The sequence below is a fragment of the Psammomys obesus genome, unplaced genomic scaffold (genome assembly GCF_907164565.1).
Source record: "Psammomys obesus unplaced genomic scaffold, mPsaObe1.curated_primary_1811, whole genome shotgun sequence".
Lineage (NCBI taxonomy): Eukaryota > Metazoa > Chordata > Mammalia > Rodentia > Muridae > Psammomys > Psammomys obesus.
Window position 1 is genome coordinate 9,590,180 of NW_026596134.1, and position 13,671 is coordinate 9,603,850.

Genomic DNA, 13,671 nt, shown 5'->3' on the forward strand with positions numbered 1-13,671 from the left:
ACACACACACACACACACACACACACACACACACACACACACACACAAGAGGGTTGGAAAAGAGATTCTGAATGTTCCCTTTCCAGGTACACACCCCAGTCAGGCAGCTAAGCATGTGGTGAGCAACCAGGAGGACATCCCACAGCAGAGCCCAGCCATGCTGCCACCCTGATGAGGCCTGAGGGGCCTCCAGAACTGTTGGGGAGGAGAGGTTCCTGTTGCTAACAGGGCCCAGACTTATGGTATCCGGTTACGGCATGCTGACTAATACAGAGAGCCAGAGGAATTCTGTTTTGTGTGCCCGCTGGCATGTGTCTCAGCAGATGCTGGCTGGCCTGATGGTGGGACGGGAAGGTGTCATCCTGGTAGGTACAGTATGGAGAGGGAGAGAAGGGTTCTATTGCGGGGTCACGGAAGCTCCTGTGGACACGCAGGGCATCCCTGAGTGTAACCCAGGTACAAGCAGCTCATGTCTGGGGTCTTCCTCAGGCTAGGGCTCAGAGTCACTGGCCCACTGTTTAGGATAGAGCCAGGACTACAGACTCTGGTTTCCACAAGAGGCAATAATTTTCCTCCACCCTGAGAGGGCACACCCTAGCCTCTGGAGGCCAGGGTAGTAAGAGAAAACCAGCAGCAGGCAAGGTGAGCCCAAGCTGTGGAGAGGCTTGAGAGTTACAGCCCAAGCTTTTGCATGGTCAAGGTAGGGCCTCTGCGTCCTGTTCTGGACAGCTACAGTAAAGGAAGGAGGGCAGGTATAATAGGGGTGGCCAGCCCTTTGGCTCCTTTAAGCCATAGTGGACAAAGTAGAATTTTATTGGACCATACATTAAGTTTCAGGGCTGCCCAACCTAGAGACTATGCTTTATGAGAACACACAACTATTGTGTGTGTGTGTGTTCCCAGTGTCTGGCACAAAACAGGCATGCAGCAGAGGCTAATTCCTTCCTTTGGCCTTCAAAATGGCGGCAGGCTCAGGCCCACAGGAATTCTGGAGCCTGTGACCTTTCTAGAATAGTTCATGTGGTCCAGTCAGAGTGGATGGAAGGTGGGCACAGCACACACTATGTGGATGAAGCCTGTTACGGTCCACATGAATTCTTCTTGTGTGTGCCTGCTGTGCGTCAGAAAGTACAAGGCCTGATGAGATTATCATATGAGCTGTTTAAGATGTGCGTGCCAGCACCCATTCAGTGTGGGTGAAAAATACAGGATCAGGGAAGTGAGTAGCTGTCTCGGGGTCACAGTGCTGGGTGAGGCAGGGCTGAAATTCAAATCTAGGACCCTGGATTTCAGAGCTCACCCCCAGCCTGCCTGAAACCACACAGAAGCATCGGAATGTGTATGGCTGACACTGACCTCTTGAGTCCTTAATAGGGCCACATTACAGCTGGCCCCAGGGACAGCATTTTCCCTTTCCAAAGGTCCCTGTCCCTGGTATTCCTGGGGCCCTGATGGGGACAGCAGCAGTCTTATGTACTCCCCAGGGGCAGCTCAGAGCTACCACAGGCCCTAGACCTTGTGAAACCAGCAGAGCTGAAATGAAGCCAAGAAGGTCCAGAACTGCAGTCAATGGTGTGAGATTGATTCACTGGCTTCCTCTAACTTCCTGTGAACCTCCACCTCCTCTGACCCAGGTCACTGTCCACACCTAGAGGAACAGCCACCACTCTGCACTGTTTCCATGGCTACTCTGCTCCCAGGGAGGAGGAAGAGGGACTATGGTTTCCATGGGCAACTCTACAAACACCTCTGCTACACAAAGAGAGCTTTCCCTGGATATGGGAAGCAGGCTGGTTCCTGAGCATGAAGCCAGTACTGAGGGGAAGCTTGGCTAGGTCAAGGCCACACCCAAGGACATCCTGGAGGGAAGAAGATGGGCCAAATACAGAGGAAGGTCATAGCTTAGGGAAAGTTCAGAAGGAAGCAGCCCCTCATCCCCCCGCAATAGTTCTATCCCATGAAGCGACAGGCCCAGAGACCCCACAGCTACATTCCTGAGGTGCTTCCCCTCTGTAAGGAAAAAGGAGCAGGTCCTAGGGGCTGCTCCACTTACTCCTGCCACATTTGAGGCTTGGAGGAAATGGAAATGAGTCATCCTTCCAAGGGGACTGCCTCATTTCACAGAGCAAGAGCTGGCCCTCATGTGCCTTTTCATTGGGCTCCTGGGTGTCTCAGGACCAGGGTGCCAATGAAGTGGGCAGTGGGGGAATGGAAGATGGATGCACAGAGCTGCCCACACCTACTTCTCAGAGCCGGAGGCCATGACATAGATCGCCAGGGGACAGTCATCACATCCAGGCTGTGCCTTTCTTCCTGTGGCCCAGCTCCAATCCCTCCCCACCACTGGCACTGGTCCTTAAATTATCATAGCCCTGTGCTCCCTGGTTTAACCCCATAGATGCTGGAGAGGAATGGGGCTGGTGGTGGGATGACACAGGCTGTCAAGGAACACTCAGGAGGGAACCCAAGGCTCACGTCCCCATCTCTTATAAACCCAGGGCCCATCCTGGTCTACTGACCCTGAAGCTGGCTTTGCTGCTGCTCTCCTTGGATCCTACTCTATGGAAATCCTCTTCATCAGTGTGTCCTAACAGGAACCTCAGTACGGGGACCGTGGATCTGGAGAAAACCCACTCCTTTTACCTTTCAGGGTCCAATATAACTCAGGGGCAACTCCTACCAAATTAGTGCGGCTTTCACCCTGGCCAGGCAACAGGGCTGAGCATACACAGTGTATGGTCCTACTGAGATGCACGTAAGCATCACTGGTGGTCCAGACACCAGTTCCTTTGGGCCATGTAGATGGCAGAGGCGGCCTAGAAAGGCTAAATCCCACGCTAACCTCCCCAGAGACCCCAGTAAGGAGGCAGATGTGATTTTTTTGGGTCTATATTTGGTGTAGAAAGAAAAGGTGCTTGATCAGAGGTAGTAATTCTTAACCTAGTCAAATATCTGGGCTGTTTGTACCGTGGATATTTTCAGCTGCTGGAGCTGACCTGTTCTGTACAACACCCTGCGAGCCACAAAGGCTGGACTCTGGAGAAGCATGAACACATAGGCCCTCCATGCCCCGCTCCAAGCTTGCAGCTAGGCCCTGAGTTTGAGGACAAGCCGGGGGACGGCAGTATCTCCCAACACAGCTGCCCAGGGTCCCACACTGGCAGGCCCAGGCCAGCTACACAGATGAGGACAAAGCAAGGCAGGTGCTGAGTGCGTGGGATGTCAAGCACAGAGTTTCTATTAGAAAAAATATGAAAAAAAAAAACCTGGAAAAGTTCTAGAACTCTGCCACCTGTTAGCATGGTGGGTAGCGGGAAAGAATGCCCAGGAAAGGAGCCCACTGCCTGAGACTCTGTCACACGGAGGACAGAGGGTTCAATGAAGGCGGAGCACAGTGAGTGCGCACGGGGTGGGGGTTCCGATCCCCTCACAGGCAAACCTGTAGAGATTACTCACTCTACAGGTTGCCCAGTGTGCAGACACAGTGCTGGGATCCAGAAGCAGGTCAACAGACAAAGACACCCGCCCCCAGGGGACTGAAAGTTTAGTGGATGGAGACACTCAAGATGAAAGATTATACATATATATGTGTACGTGTATATATGGCATTTATAATAAGGTGACCGGGGAGGACCCACACTGACACGGTCACACTGGAACAGAGGTGAGGGGGCGAGCCATGTGGATAACTGAGGCAAGTGCGTTCCAGCAAGGGCCAGCGCGAAGGTCCCGAGGCAGGAGCGCCATGCATCCTGTGTTTGAGGGCTGGCGGTGAGGTGGCCAGCGTGGCTGGAGCAGAGGGTGTGGGAGAGAGAGAGAAGAGCAGGTAAGTCCAGCAAGGACCCAGGGGGAGGTGAGCCTGGGCCTGCAGGGTAGACTCCTCGTGAGAGAGGATGTTTAAGAACTTCCGGCGGCAGCAGCCTGCAGTCTGATCTGCTTATTTACAGAAGGGTATGTCAGGTGAAACTGCCTGAGGAGCTGCGCAGGGGATCACCACCTTAGAATATCTTATCTGGAAGTGAGGCCACCTGTGTGCAAAAGCATCCTGCTCATGAAACTGAAGGGTGAGCGTGTCAGAGTGCCCATAGAGAGCTGCAGAAATGGCTCAGCAGGTAAACATGCTTGCCATGCAAGCAGAAGACCTGAGTTCGAATCCCTGGTACCCACATAGAAAGCCGGGTGCAATTGTGTAAACTTGTAACCCCAGGGCTGTTGGAGGCAGAAAGACGGGAAGGTCTCTCTGGGGCTTGCTGCAGGTGCAGTGTCTCAAAGGAATAAGATGGATAGTGATAAAGCAGGACACCAGATGCCATTGACCTTCCTTTGACCTCTGCATCAATTCGTGGGTGCACGAAGCAACCCCCATGTTCATGGGTATATGTCTCTTGCCCTGTACCACCAGTGTCCATAGAAACAGTATTGCTGGTTGCCGTTTTTGTTTTGTTTTGTTTTTTACTGTAAGACAAACCAGCTGCCCATAGCATTCAAGTGTGGTCGCTATGGAGTTACTGGTGTTTCCTGGGGGCCAGATGACTTCCCTCTGGTCTTCAAGCTGCAACCACATTCCGTGCTGGTTGCACCAAGCCAACTCTTACCTGTCATACTGACAGTATGCTTATCTAGTACCCTGGTGATCTAATGTTGGCCCCCTATACCAGTCTACCCCCACTCCAGGGTCAGGTCCTCTATCTTGAAGACCTGGCATGATCTGGCATCCACAGAAATCCGGCCAGAAGGCCAGCACCTCCAGACTCACCAGGCATTGAGAAGGGCGACAGGAAGACTGTCTCTACTGACTCTGGCTCTGGGGGTGGCGGTGGCTGTGGTGGCGGCTGCTGCTCCTGGCCCTGCTGCGGGTCTTCAGGGTTCTCCGCAGGAATGTTTCCGTTCTCCATGTTCTCGTGTCTCCCATTTTGCAGGGGCTTGCTATTTACACCATTGGCTGAGTTGATCAACCTCTGTCGCTGCGGGAGACAGGAGGCAAGACAGAACGCAAGCTGAGTGACAGAGAGCCATGCAATGCCTTCTTTCTTACCTTCTCCCAAGTCTTAATAACTTCATCAACCCATCAGTTTGGATTGTTAAGAATTTAATAACTTAATAATCCCATCAGTTGCCTCGAATCCTTGCCAACACTTGCTGTATCAGTCCTTTCCACTTTGACCACTCTGGGCATGGGCTAGCATGGAATCTAGTTTCAGTCAGCCTTTTTCCAATGACTCATGCTTCCAAACATCTTACAAGGTTGTTGGTCAATGGACTGTCCCTCCGAGTCTCATTCCACATCTGATGAGTGTGCTCTCCAAAGCTAACATCTTCCATCAAAGCCAACTCCTTTCCCTCCCCCCTCTGTGCCACGGCTAATGACAAAAGCAGCTTTGGTGTCACCCTCGCCTGGCTGGTCTCACTTGCTCGGTCTTCGGGCTTCTTTGAACACAGGTGAGAAGAGGAGACACCTGACATCAACAGGGCTAAGCACAGAGCTCAGATGGTAAAGCACCTGCTTAGCCTGCATGAAGTTCTGAGTTTGATCCCCACATTGAATAAACCAGGCTGGGCAGCAAATGCCCGTAGCCCCAGCACTTGGAGGTCAAGGCAGGAGGGCAGAAGGATTGTAAGTTCAAGGAGGAATATGCCTAGCTGCCTTGTAAAGTCTGGGCTACAAGAAACTCCATGTCAAAGGAAAAGAAACAGACAAAAGAAAAGAAATGAACAAATGAACAGGCTTCTCTACCATCTATCTCCAATCAGCCCTCTTCACCTCGTTCCCGGTTATGGTTTATGGACCAGCCCTGTGGTCATGAAATTCCATAGTAATATTCAAATCTTTCCCTATCACTTCAACAAGAGACCTGGGAAAGGAGCTGTGGTCTTCAGCAAACTTCCATAACGGGGTGCCTGGCGCCTATCCTGGTAGTCTCATAGGGGAGCCATTTACCACTCATAATGGAAGCCTAGCCTTGCTCTGAAGACTGCTGAACTGTCTTCATGTAGGTTTGAGACAAAGACTCTTAAACCAGGAAAAGCATGGTGCATGTATGTGGGTATGTGTGTGTACATACGTGTGTGTGTGTGTGTGTGTGTGTGTGTGTGTGTGTTTGTTGGAGTGAGGGAGTGCTTCTCAACTTTCCCTCACAATCAGTCCATAACGCTCAGCCCACCAAAAAGAGCAAAGGGAGCTTTGTTTGATATTCAGGCCCAGACATGCAGTTTGTGGTTAGTTAGCTGGGATTAAATAAAAAGCCATTCAAGAAGTCCCAAACAAACCTAAACAAACACAGAAAGACCTACTCTGCAGGCAAGGCCACCACTCCGCAGAGACATGAGGGCGGTGATCCAGGAGGGTTGCAGCTCTGGCTTCACAGAACCAATAGAGAGAGGATGATGCCCTATCCCACACACATGTAAATCATTAAAAATAAGAACAGCTCTTTAAAACGACTAAAGACATGAGACTACAGTATCACATAGGTGCACGTGTGAATGAGTGTGTGTGTGTGTTTACACGTGCACAGTCGCGAGCACGTGCGGACGCAGGTGCGTGCAGGCCGGCACAGACGTGTAGGCGTGCACACAACGGGTGAACACTGGAGGACAGTCGGTTAACCTCAGGAGCTGCCTGCCCTTTCCGTTTGAAATGGAACCTCAGTGCTGGGATTGTAAGTACATGACAACAGGCCTGGAGGGTTTTTTTGTTTTGATTTTTGAGACAGGGTTTCTCTGTGTAACAGCCTTGGCTGTCCTGGAACCCGATTTGTAGACCAGGCTGGCCTCCAATTCACAGAGATGCGACTGCCTCTGCCTCCCTGAGTGCTGGGATTACAGGCGTGGCCACTTTACCCAGCTTTTAAAAATGTGGTTTTTGAGGCTTAAACTTGTAAGTCAAGCACCTTACCAACAATTTATTTCCTTAGAGTGTCTCGGTAAACAAGCCTGAAACTGGATATTTTTTGGCTTCTGTTCTCCACTGTTCCCACCCTATGCTGACTGTCCTTAAAGTTACCGCTTAGGCCCCAGGCACAATCCTCCAATGCACGTACAGAAAGCATTCTGTCCAGGAACCTCAGACAGTGGAACTGAGGCCAAAGAGATCAAGAGATTTAGTGGCGGGTTTGAGACTTGAACTCAGTTCCTTTGTCCTGAGCTCAGCCTCTGTGGTTCCCAGGCTGCCGTATAGAGCAGGGTAGCCATAGCAGCTGAAAACATTTGTGTGCCAAAAGCCATGTTCAAAATCTGCGACTCCAGCCTGGTGTGGGGTAAGCTTTGGCCCCTGGCAAGTGGAGGCCGGATGATCTTGAGTTCCAGGCCAGCTTGGACCACACTGTGAAGCCAAGACCAGACTAAATTTCTCTAACAAAAACAACCTCAAATCCTCGTGTGATAAGACACTGTAGAGCCATTGCTCCCAATCTTTCAGAGTTATTTACCACACACAGCACCCTGTGAGTATTATCCTCATGCTTACAAAAAATGGGCAGGATTCCGTAAAATTTCCCTGAGATAAATTTCACTAACACGGACCAGGATGATTTAAAACTTAGAAAGGCATTTTTTCTGCTTAATGTGTATTCCACACAGATGACACATTGAACAGTAAATCAAATTGAAAGTATTTCAAAGAGACAACCTTTAATCACTGGGGAATAATGCTTTTGCAGGCATCCACACGCTGACTACTAATTTCTACTGTCTCAGTCCTCTGGCTGCTGTGTGCTTCTGAGAATGAGGCCAGCAAGTCCTAGAATGCACTTGGAAAGCAAGGCCCAGAAATAGGCTAAGCAGCTGAGCAACACAACACAGTATCTTTGCAGTTTGGTTGAGTGATATCCAAGTTATGACTACTTTTCCAAAGGAGGAGACACTCAGAGCAGCAACTGTGATGAGGAAATCCTCAGAGGCCATCTCTCACCAGCATGGTGGTTGGAAGGCGAACGGCTCCATAGGCTCAAGTCTTTGAATGCTTAGTCCCCAGTTAGTGGAACTGTTTGGGAAGGATTAAAAGGTGTGGGTTTGTCCCAGGAGATTATGCCACTGGGGGTGGGCTTTGACTCCAAGAATGTAGAAGTCTTAAAGGAAAGTGCTGGGTACGGGGACCCGGGGCTAGGTCTCTCCTAAGCTATTTAGTTTTCTGGTGTTTTAGGAGGGACTCTGCCTCCAGAAGCTTCTGCAGTCCAGTTTTTGTGTCCAATAGCAAAAAAGAGAAAATTAGCTGTTTAAAAAGCCCCCACCAGGCCCAGGCTCTGTCTGTTTCTCTGTCTCTGTCTGTCTCTGTCTCTCTCTCCCTGCAACTTGTGTATCAGATGTAAGCTCTCTGCTTCTCCAGCACCGTGCCTGCTCGCCTGCTGCCGGCTTCCCACCAGGATGATGGACTGAGCCTCTGAAACCGTAAGCAAGCCCCCAACCAAATGCTTCCCTTTATAAATTGCCTTGGTCATGGTGAACACAGGTAGGACACCAAGACAACCGGTGAGTCTTCAAGGGTCGCAGTCCACAGAGGAGGGGAGTGTGCTCGCTTTCGGGTCTCTCTCTAATTAACGCTGCGAAGAAAACACCCAGACTGCATGTTCCTCTTTCCCTAATTAGCTCAGCTCTAGGGACTCAGGCGTGGGGTTCCTCCACTTTCCGCTTAAACGTCCATGACAGGCCCCTGCAGGCCCTGGCCTTTCTTTCCTCCTGCGAAAGAGCCAGACACACCCAGGGCCACTCACTTTCTGTTTAGCCAGTGTGCCCAACCTTTGCAACATGGTGGTGTCATCCATAAAGTTCATGCCTGAGAGCCGTGCAATTGAGTTGAAAAAAAAGCAAAAAAAATCAGTGTTTTAAATTTTGTTTTGGGTTGCATTCATAGCTCTACCAAACATAGTCTGTGGGTTACAGTTTGTACCATGTGCTTACTTGGTTAACTTACTTCGTTAATTATGATCCTGCTGGCCATCCGTAGTCGGGTCCTGGGCCCAAACTTGTTGGTGATCATGATTCGCAGGCCAGCCTCTGGGAACGTGAACTTGGGAGGGCTGGAACTCAGAATCTCATCCACCATCACCACCGGGGTCTTGCTGTAGGTAGGCTTCTCCTTCACTGTAGAGCACACCCCATCAGTGTTGGCCCCTTGCAGGACACTGCGCTAGTGACAGGAACTAATTTCTCCTCACAGTCAACACCTTGGGGCTGGCAGCTTCCTTGAGGTCAGGGGCCCAGCTTCAGCTTCTCCCTTGAAAAGTGTGGCTTACTTCTGAAATCCCCATGACTCAGCAAGTCAGGCAGGTCCAGCGAGTGCTGATATGCCACTCCAGGCCTCTCCCTGGTTGGTGCCTGGCTCTCTCAGGGACCCCCTCTTCTGGGGTTTAGCCTTGTCTGGCTGCAAGGGTCTTTCAGGGCCTTGCCCAGGACTCACTGGGACAGCCTACCTATGCCACCGACGGGTTCCCCTGAACCTGTCATTCATGACTGAGACAGGACTATTACCACCCTAGTTCTCAGAGACTTGGATAAAGCCTTTCAAGTCAATAAGGTCTTTAGGAGTGGAAAATGCTGGGAAACAGAGGGCACTATCATTGTAACCTTCCTGGGGCCCCTTTCTCTGCCTTGAAGGGAGCCATCTTCACTGCTGTGGAGGCAGCTGCTTCCCATTTTGTTTCCCAGAAGGAAAGTGTGGTGGTCAAGGATTTGGCCCCAGGCCCTAGACTAGACATCAGGGATCCATCTTGTTTGTCTGAGGACATGCTCCTGTCTGGGCTCGGCATCTCTGATGGACCCTGACACCTTTCAGGGTGCTTGGCTGCCCCCTCCAACTCTTTTCCCTTGGGAGATAGAATATAAGGCCCCGTCTTGTGCCAGTGTCCACAGAAGCGTGGCATGGTACTCCAGGTACTAGGGGGAATCTAGTAACCAAAGCACTTATGAACACAGCACCCCAAAGCAGGCGGCATGTCCCCATGAAGAGGCTAAGAAAAACAGATACTGCAGTTACTCGGCACTTGTTATCAGATACTATGGCGTCCTGCATGATGAGCTGAGTGACCAAGGAGCAGGTCCAGAGGGCAAACTCATGCAAAGTTAACGGTACAAAAACACATAAAACGCACAGCAAACAGCCCCCCTGCCCCTGCAAACACACTCACGTACGCTCCACCCCACACATGTAGCAAGGCTCAGCAGACAGGAGGCGAGTGGTTAGAAACAGCCCGAGGCCCATGCACCTGCCCAAGATGGACACTAACCTCCACAGAGGTGGACAGTGTGGGCTTGGCTCATGGATTGTGTTTATTGCTTAAAAGCATGTGTTATGGCCGGGATGAGAGCAGATTACTTACAATTTAGAAGAAGAGTTAAGGACACAGAGGCTGGCACAGATGGCCACAGGTGGGTTAGCGTGCGGTGGCGGCAGAGTCTGGGGGCAGAGCTCTTGCTGGTGGCAGGGATGCCCGGGGGGTGGGGGGTTACATGAAGGAGGGTGTTAGTAGCAGGCTACTTCCACAGGGAGCCTGGATGCTAGGGGCTGCCAGAGAGAGGGTCACCGGCAAACCCCTGCAGCAGGTTCCACACTCCATTCTGTAGAACCAGCCTCATTACAGGTACCCCATGAAGAATGCTTGGGCTCAAAAGGCCGTGGAACCTTAGAGGCAGAAGCCATGACACCTGGCTCCCTTGCCCCATCATGCCCAAGCTGAGAGTGGTAGGCCAGAGGGTACTCAAGATGCAAGATGTTTTCCTGGCAAGTCCATCTAAGGCCCAGGATTACCCCTCCCTTCTCTGTCCAAACTTAGGTTGCATCCAATACTGGGGCAGCTTGGAAGGGCCCCTTGGGACCTGCAATGGTACCCCAGAATCCCTGTGCCTATGGGGGTTGGAACCCAAACCATGGCCAACGTTACATCCTCCCCCTCAGTGAAGGGTGTTCTACAACCTGTCCCCTGTGACACCATGTGTAACACCTTGGTCTCCATAATCTGAGCTTCACTGGCTCCGTCCCTCATGGGTGTGCCTCCTGTGGCTAGAGTGGGTTCCACTGAATTGGGACCTATGTCAGTGCGTTTCCTCCTTTCTTGTAAAAGATGCATTAATCAGGTGAGCATCTGTGGCCAATGCCTTCCTCTTGGAAATACCCAAGACGGGACACCCAGAGCCGAGCAAGGATGCCACGTAGCTCTGGATTTCCTTCCCCTAACACAAGTACCACTGAGGCTGTAATGCTGGTCTGGAGGGGGCAGCTGTCCCATGGCTGGGGTGTTACCTGACAAATGCTGGGTTATTAAGAATTGAGGATATTTCCAAGGAATCAGATCCCAGATCAAGACAATTCAAAGACAGTGACCAAAGAGATAGCACCTGGCTCCAGAACCTCCCTCCACCACCCCCAAGTTCCCAGAGGAGCTTGGATGATGAAGCTGCTTTTAGGAGCAGGCCTCCAAGCAGGCCTCTGGGGTGGGCCGGGCTGCCTGTGAAGCTCCAAGGCTGGGTTTTCTCAGGCCTTGCTGTCTCTTTAGGCAAATGACACTTTGCAGCACGGATTTCTCAAGGACAGGGCCTCACTTGGAATACACAGGGAGGCCCAGGCTCTGTCACTTACTTCCTGGGATCTTCTCTTGGGCAAAGACAAGACTGAATCTCTAAATCATCAGGTTCCCCACCTGCCTCTGGAAGCACAGGAAAGTGTCTATGATGTAATTCACGTTTTGTGTGTTTGTTTTCCTTTTTTTTTTTCTGGGGTTTTCTCTCTTCTATCCTTTCCCATGGAAGTGAATGTGAATTTGATCAATGTCTCAAAATGTGGGTCTTCTCATCTGGGGTCTGTATGACTGAAGGTTGATGGCAACAGTACAGTGTGTGTGTGTGTGTGTGTGTGTGTGTGTGTGTGTGTGTGTGTGTATGATGAGTGGCTTCCACAAGTGTCCACAGCTCCTGTCTGCTCAGCCTTACCTTGCCCCAGCAATGGCACAGAAGGGTCGTCATAGCTACCATCATAGAGGTCATTACCATCTTCCAGCTCGCTGCTGACCGGGTTACCATTTGCAATGCTCTTTTGTTTGGTTGTGAAAAACGCCTGCATCTTCATATTGTACCTGTGAGTCAGGTAAGGTAAGCATGAGGTCAGAGCAGTGGAAGGGGGGGAATCCCAGACTACCAGGTGGGTGGGGCCTCAGGCATACAGTCCACATGACGCTGGGCATGGAGGGGAAGCAGGGAGGCTTGAGGGGTTTCTTGGCAGGAACATTGGGGACTGTGTGCAGTCGGAGGCACCTGCTTCTACTGGGCTGTGAGTGCCCTTCTGGGGGCATTGGAGGCTTTACAGCTGGATTTAATGATTATCCTAACAAAAGCGTTTCAGCCCACTCTACAGGGCGGGCTCAAAAGGAGGCATTGCCACCATGTCTTTTTTCCTCCCCGGGAAGCAACTGTTGTCCAAGTGGGCTGCTTGGCGGGCGACCATCTGCCTCTTATATCGTTCATGGCCAGCACAGCCAGCCCCTGGGAGAAGAGAGGCTCTCTCTCTCTCTCTCTCTCTCTCTCTCTCTCTCTAAGTCTCTCTAGTGGCTGATCACTAAGAAGCTGTCCAAGGGCAGTCACTGAAGAATTCTCCTGCTGCACATTTTAGCCTTCCACTTTAGAAAAATATGTTTTGTGAAATATTTATACAATATTATGTTTCATATGAAGGCGAGGACCCTCATAATACCCATGGTATTGTCATTCTTTTTAACTACATGAACGAAGAGGAACTTGCATGTAGCTGGGCTGACGAACACTCACAGATAGCGGTTCATTTTTTTTTTTTTGGTAGAATTACACATATACATAAATATGTACATATAGGTCACACTTTTATATGTATATATATTTCATATATATCAAAACTTGCCACTATAGTTATTTCCCATGCTCTAAGGGCACACTTGGGCGATATTAATCATGCTTATTATTATACAACTATTACTAATATTTCCTCAGGTTTTTCATCACCCGACAGCAAGCCTACGCCCACTGACAGTCCTCACCGCTTCAGCCTCTCACTGACCTCTCATCTGTGTGTCTTCATGAACCTGACTCCTCCAGATACTGTGAGAACATTGAATTCCACGTTATTTGGCCTTCTGGGAATGGCTGCTTTTATGTGGTGAGCATTTTAAGATTCATCCATATCGAAACACGTGTCAGAACTTCATCTTTGCAGCCATCTAGTCTTCCTCATGGGTAGTTTTAATGTGGTTTAGACCCAGGCAGCTTCCCAAGTGGCTCAAGGTTCCCCAACCCAGAGTACATTGCTAGAGTTATGAGTCGGGCCCTGTTGATGGGATAGTCAGTGGTCCTGACAAGTGGCATTTAATAAAGCCTGGGGCAGAGGTTAAGCTGATGAGCCCTTTGAGAATGCTATTGTGTTACTAGACTTGTTGAAGCAGCAAAAAAGTGGTTGCCCTGGGGCAGGGGAGTTTCCCAGATCAAGGAGGGATATAGGTCCTGGCTGGGGACTCTTTTCATGAGAGCATTATCTAACTGTACCACATTAGGGGACTCAGCATTGTTCCCTAACCTAAGGATGGACTACAGCCGTGCCCGAGCCGGTTCCCCACTCTGGATGCACCTAACTGGTATTCACTAGAGAATGAAGGCTCCCCCAAAGGAACTGGATGATGAGATGGAGGATATTCCCTGTTCTGGCCAGAGACAGAAGCA

The 13,671-nt window shown here is 50.7% G+C and overlaps 1 protein-coding gene across 2 annotated transcripts in view; it reads right to left on the reverse strand.

Moving 5' to 3' along the window:
• The window catches only part of Slc24a4 (solute carrier family 24 member 4), a 125,380-nt gene that overhangs the window by 21,993 nt on the left and 89,716 nt on the right, over positions 1–13,671 (reverse strand). Inside the window, exons 10-12 of one of the 2 annotated variants that reach the window (XM_055593065.1) lie at positions 11,977–12,062; positions 8,909–9,078; positions 4,757–4,964 (exon numbers count right to left, since the gene is read on the reverse strand). In XM_055593065.1, coding sequence (XP_055449040.1) covers positions 4,757–4,964; positions 8,909–9,078; positions 11,977–12,062 — 464 coding nt within the window. Of the gene's footprint in view, positions 1–4,756; positions 4,965–8,908; positions 9,079–11,919; positions 12,063–13,671 lie in introns of both variants that reach the window. The other variant, XM_055593062.1, reaches the window with a different exon arrangement.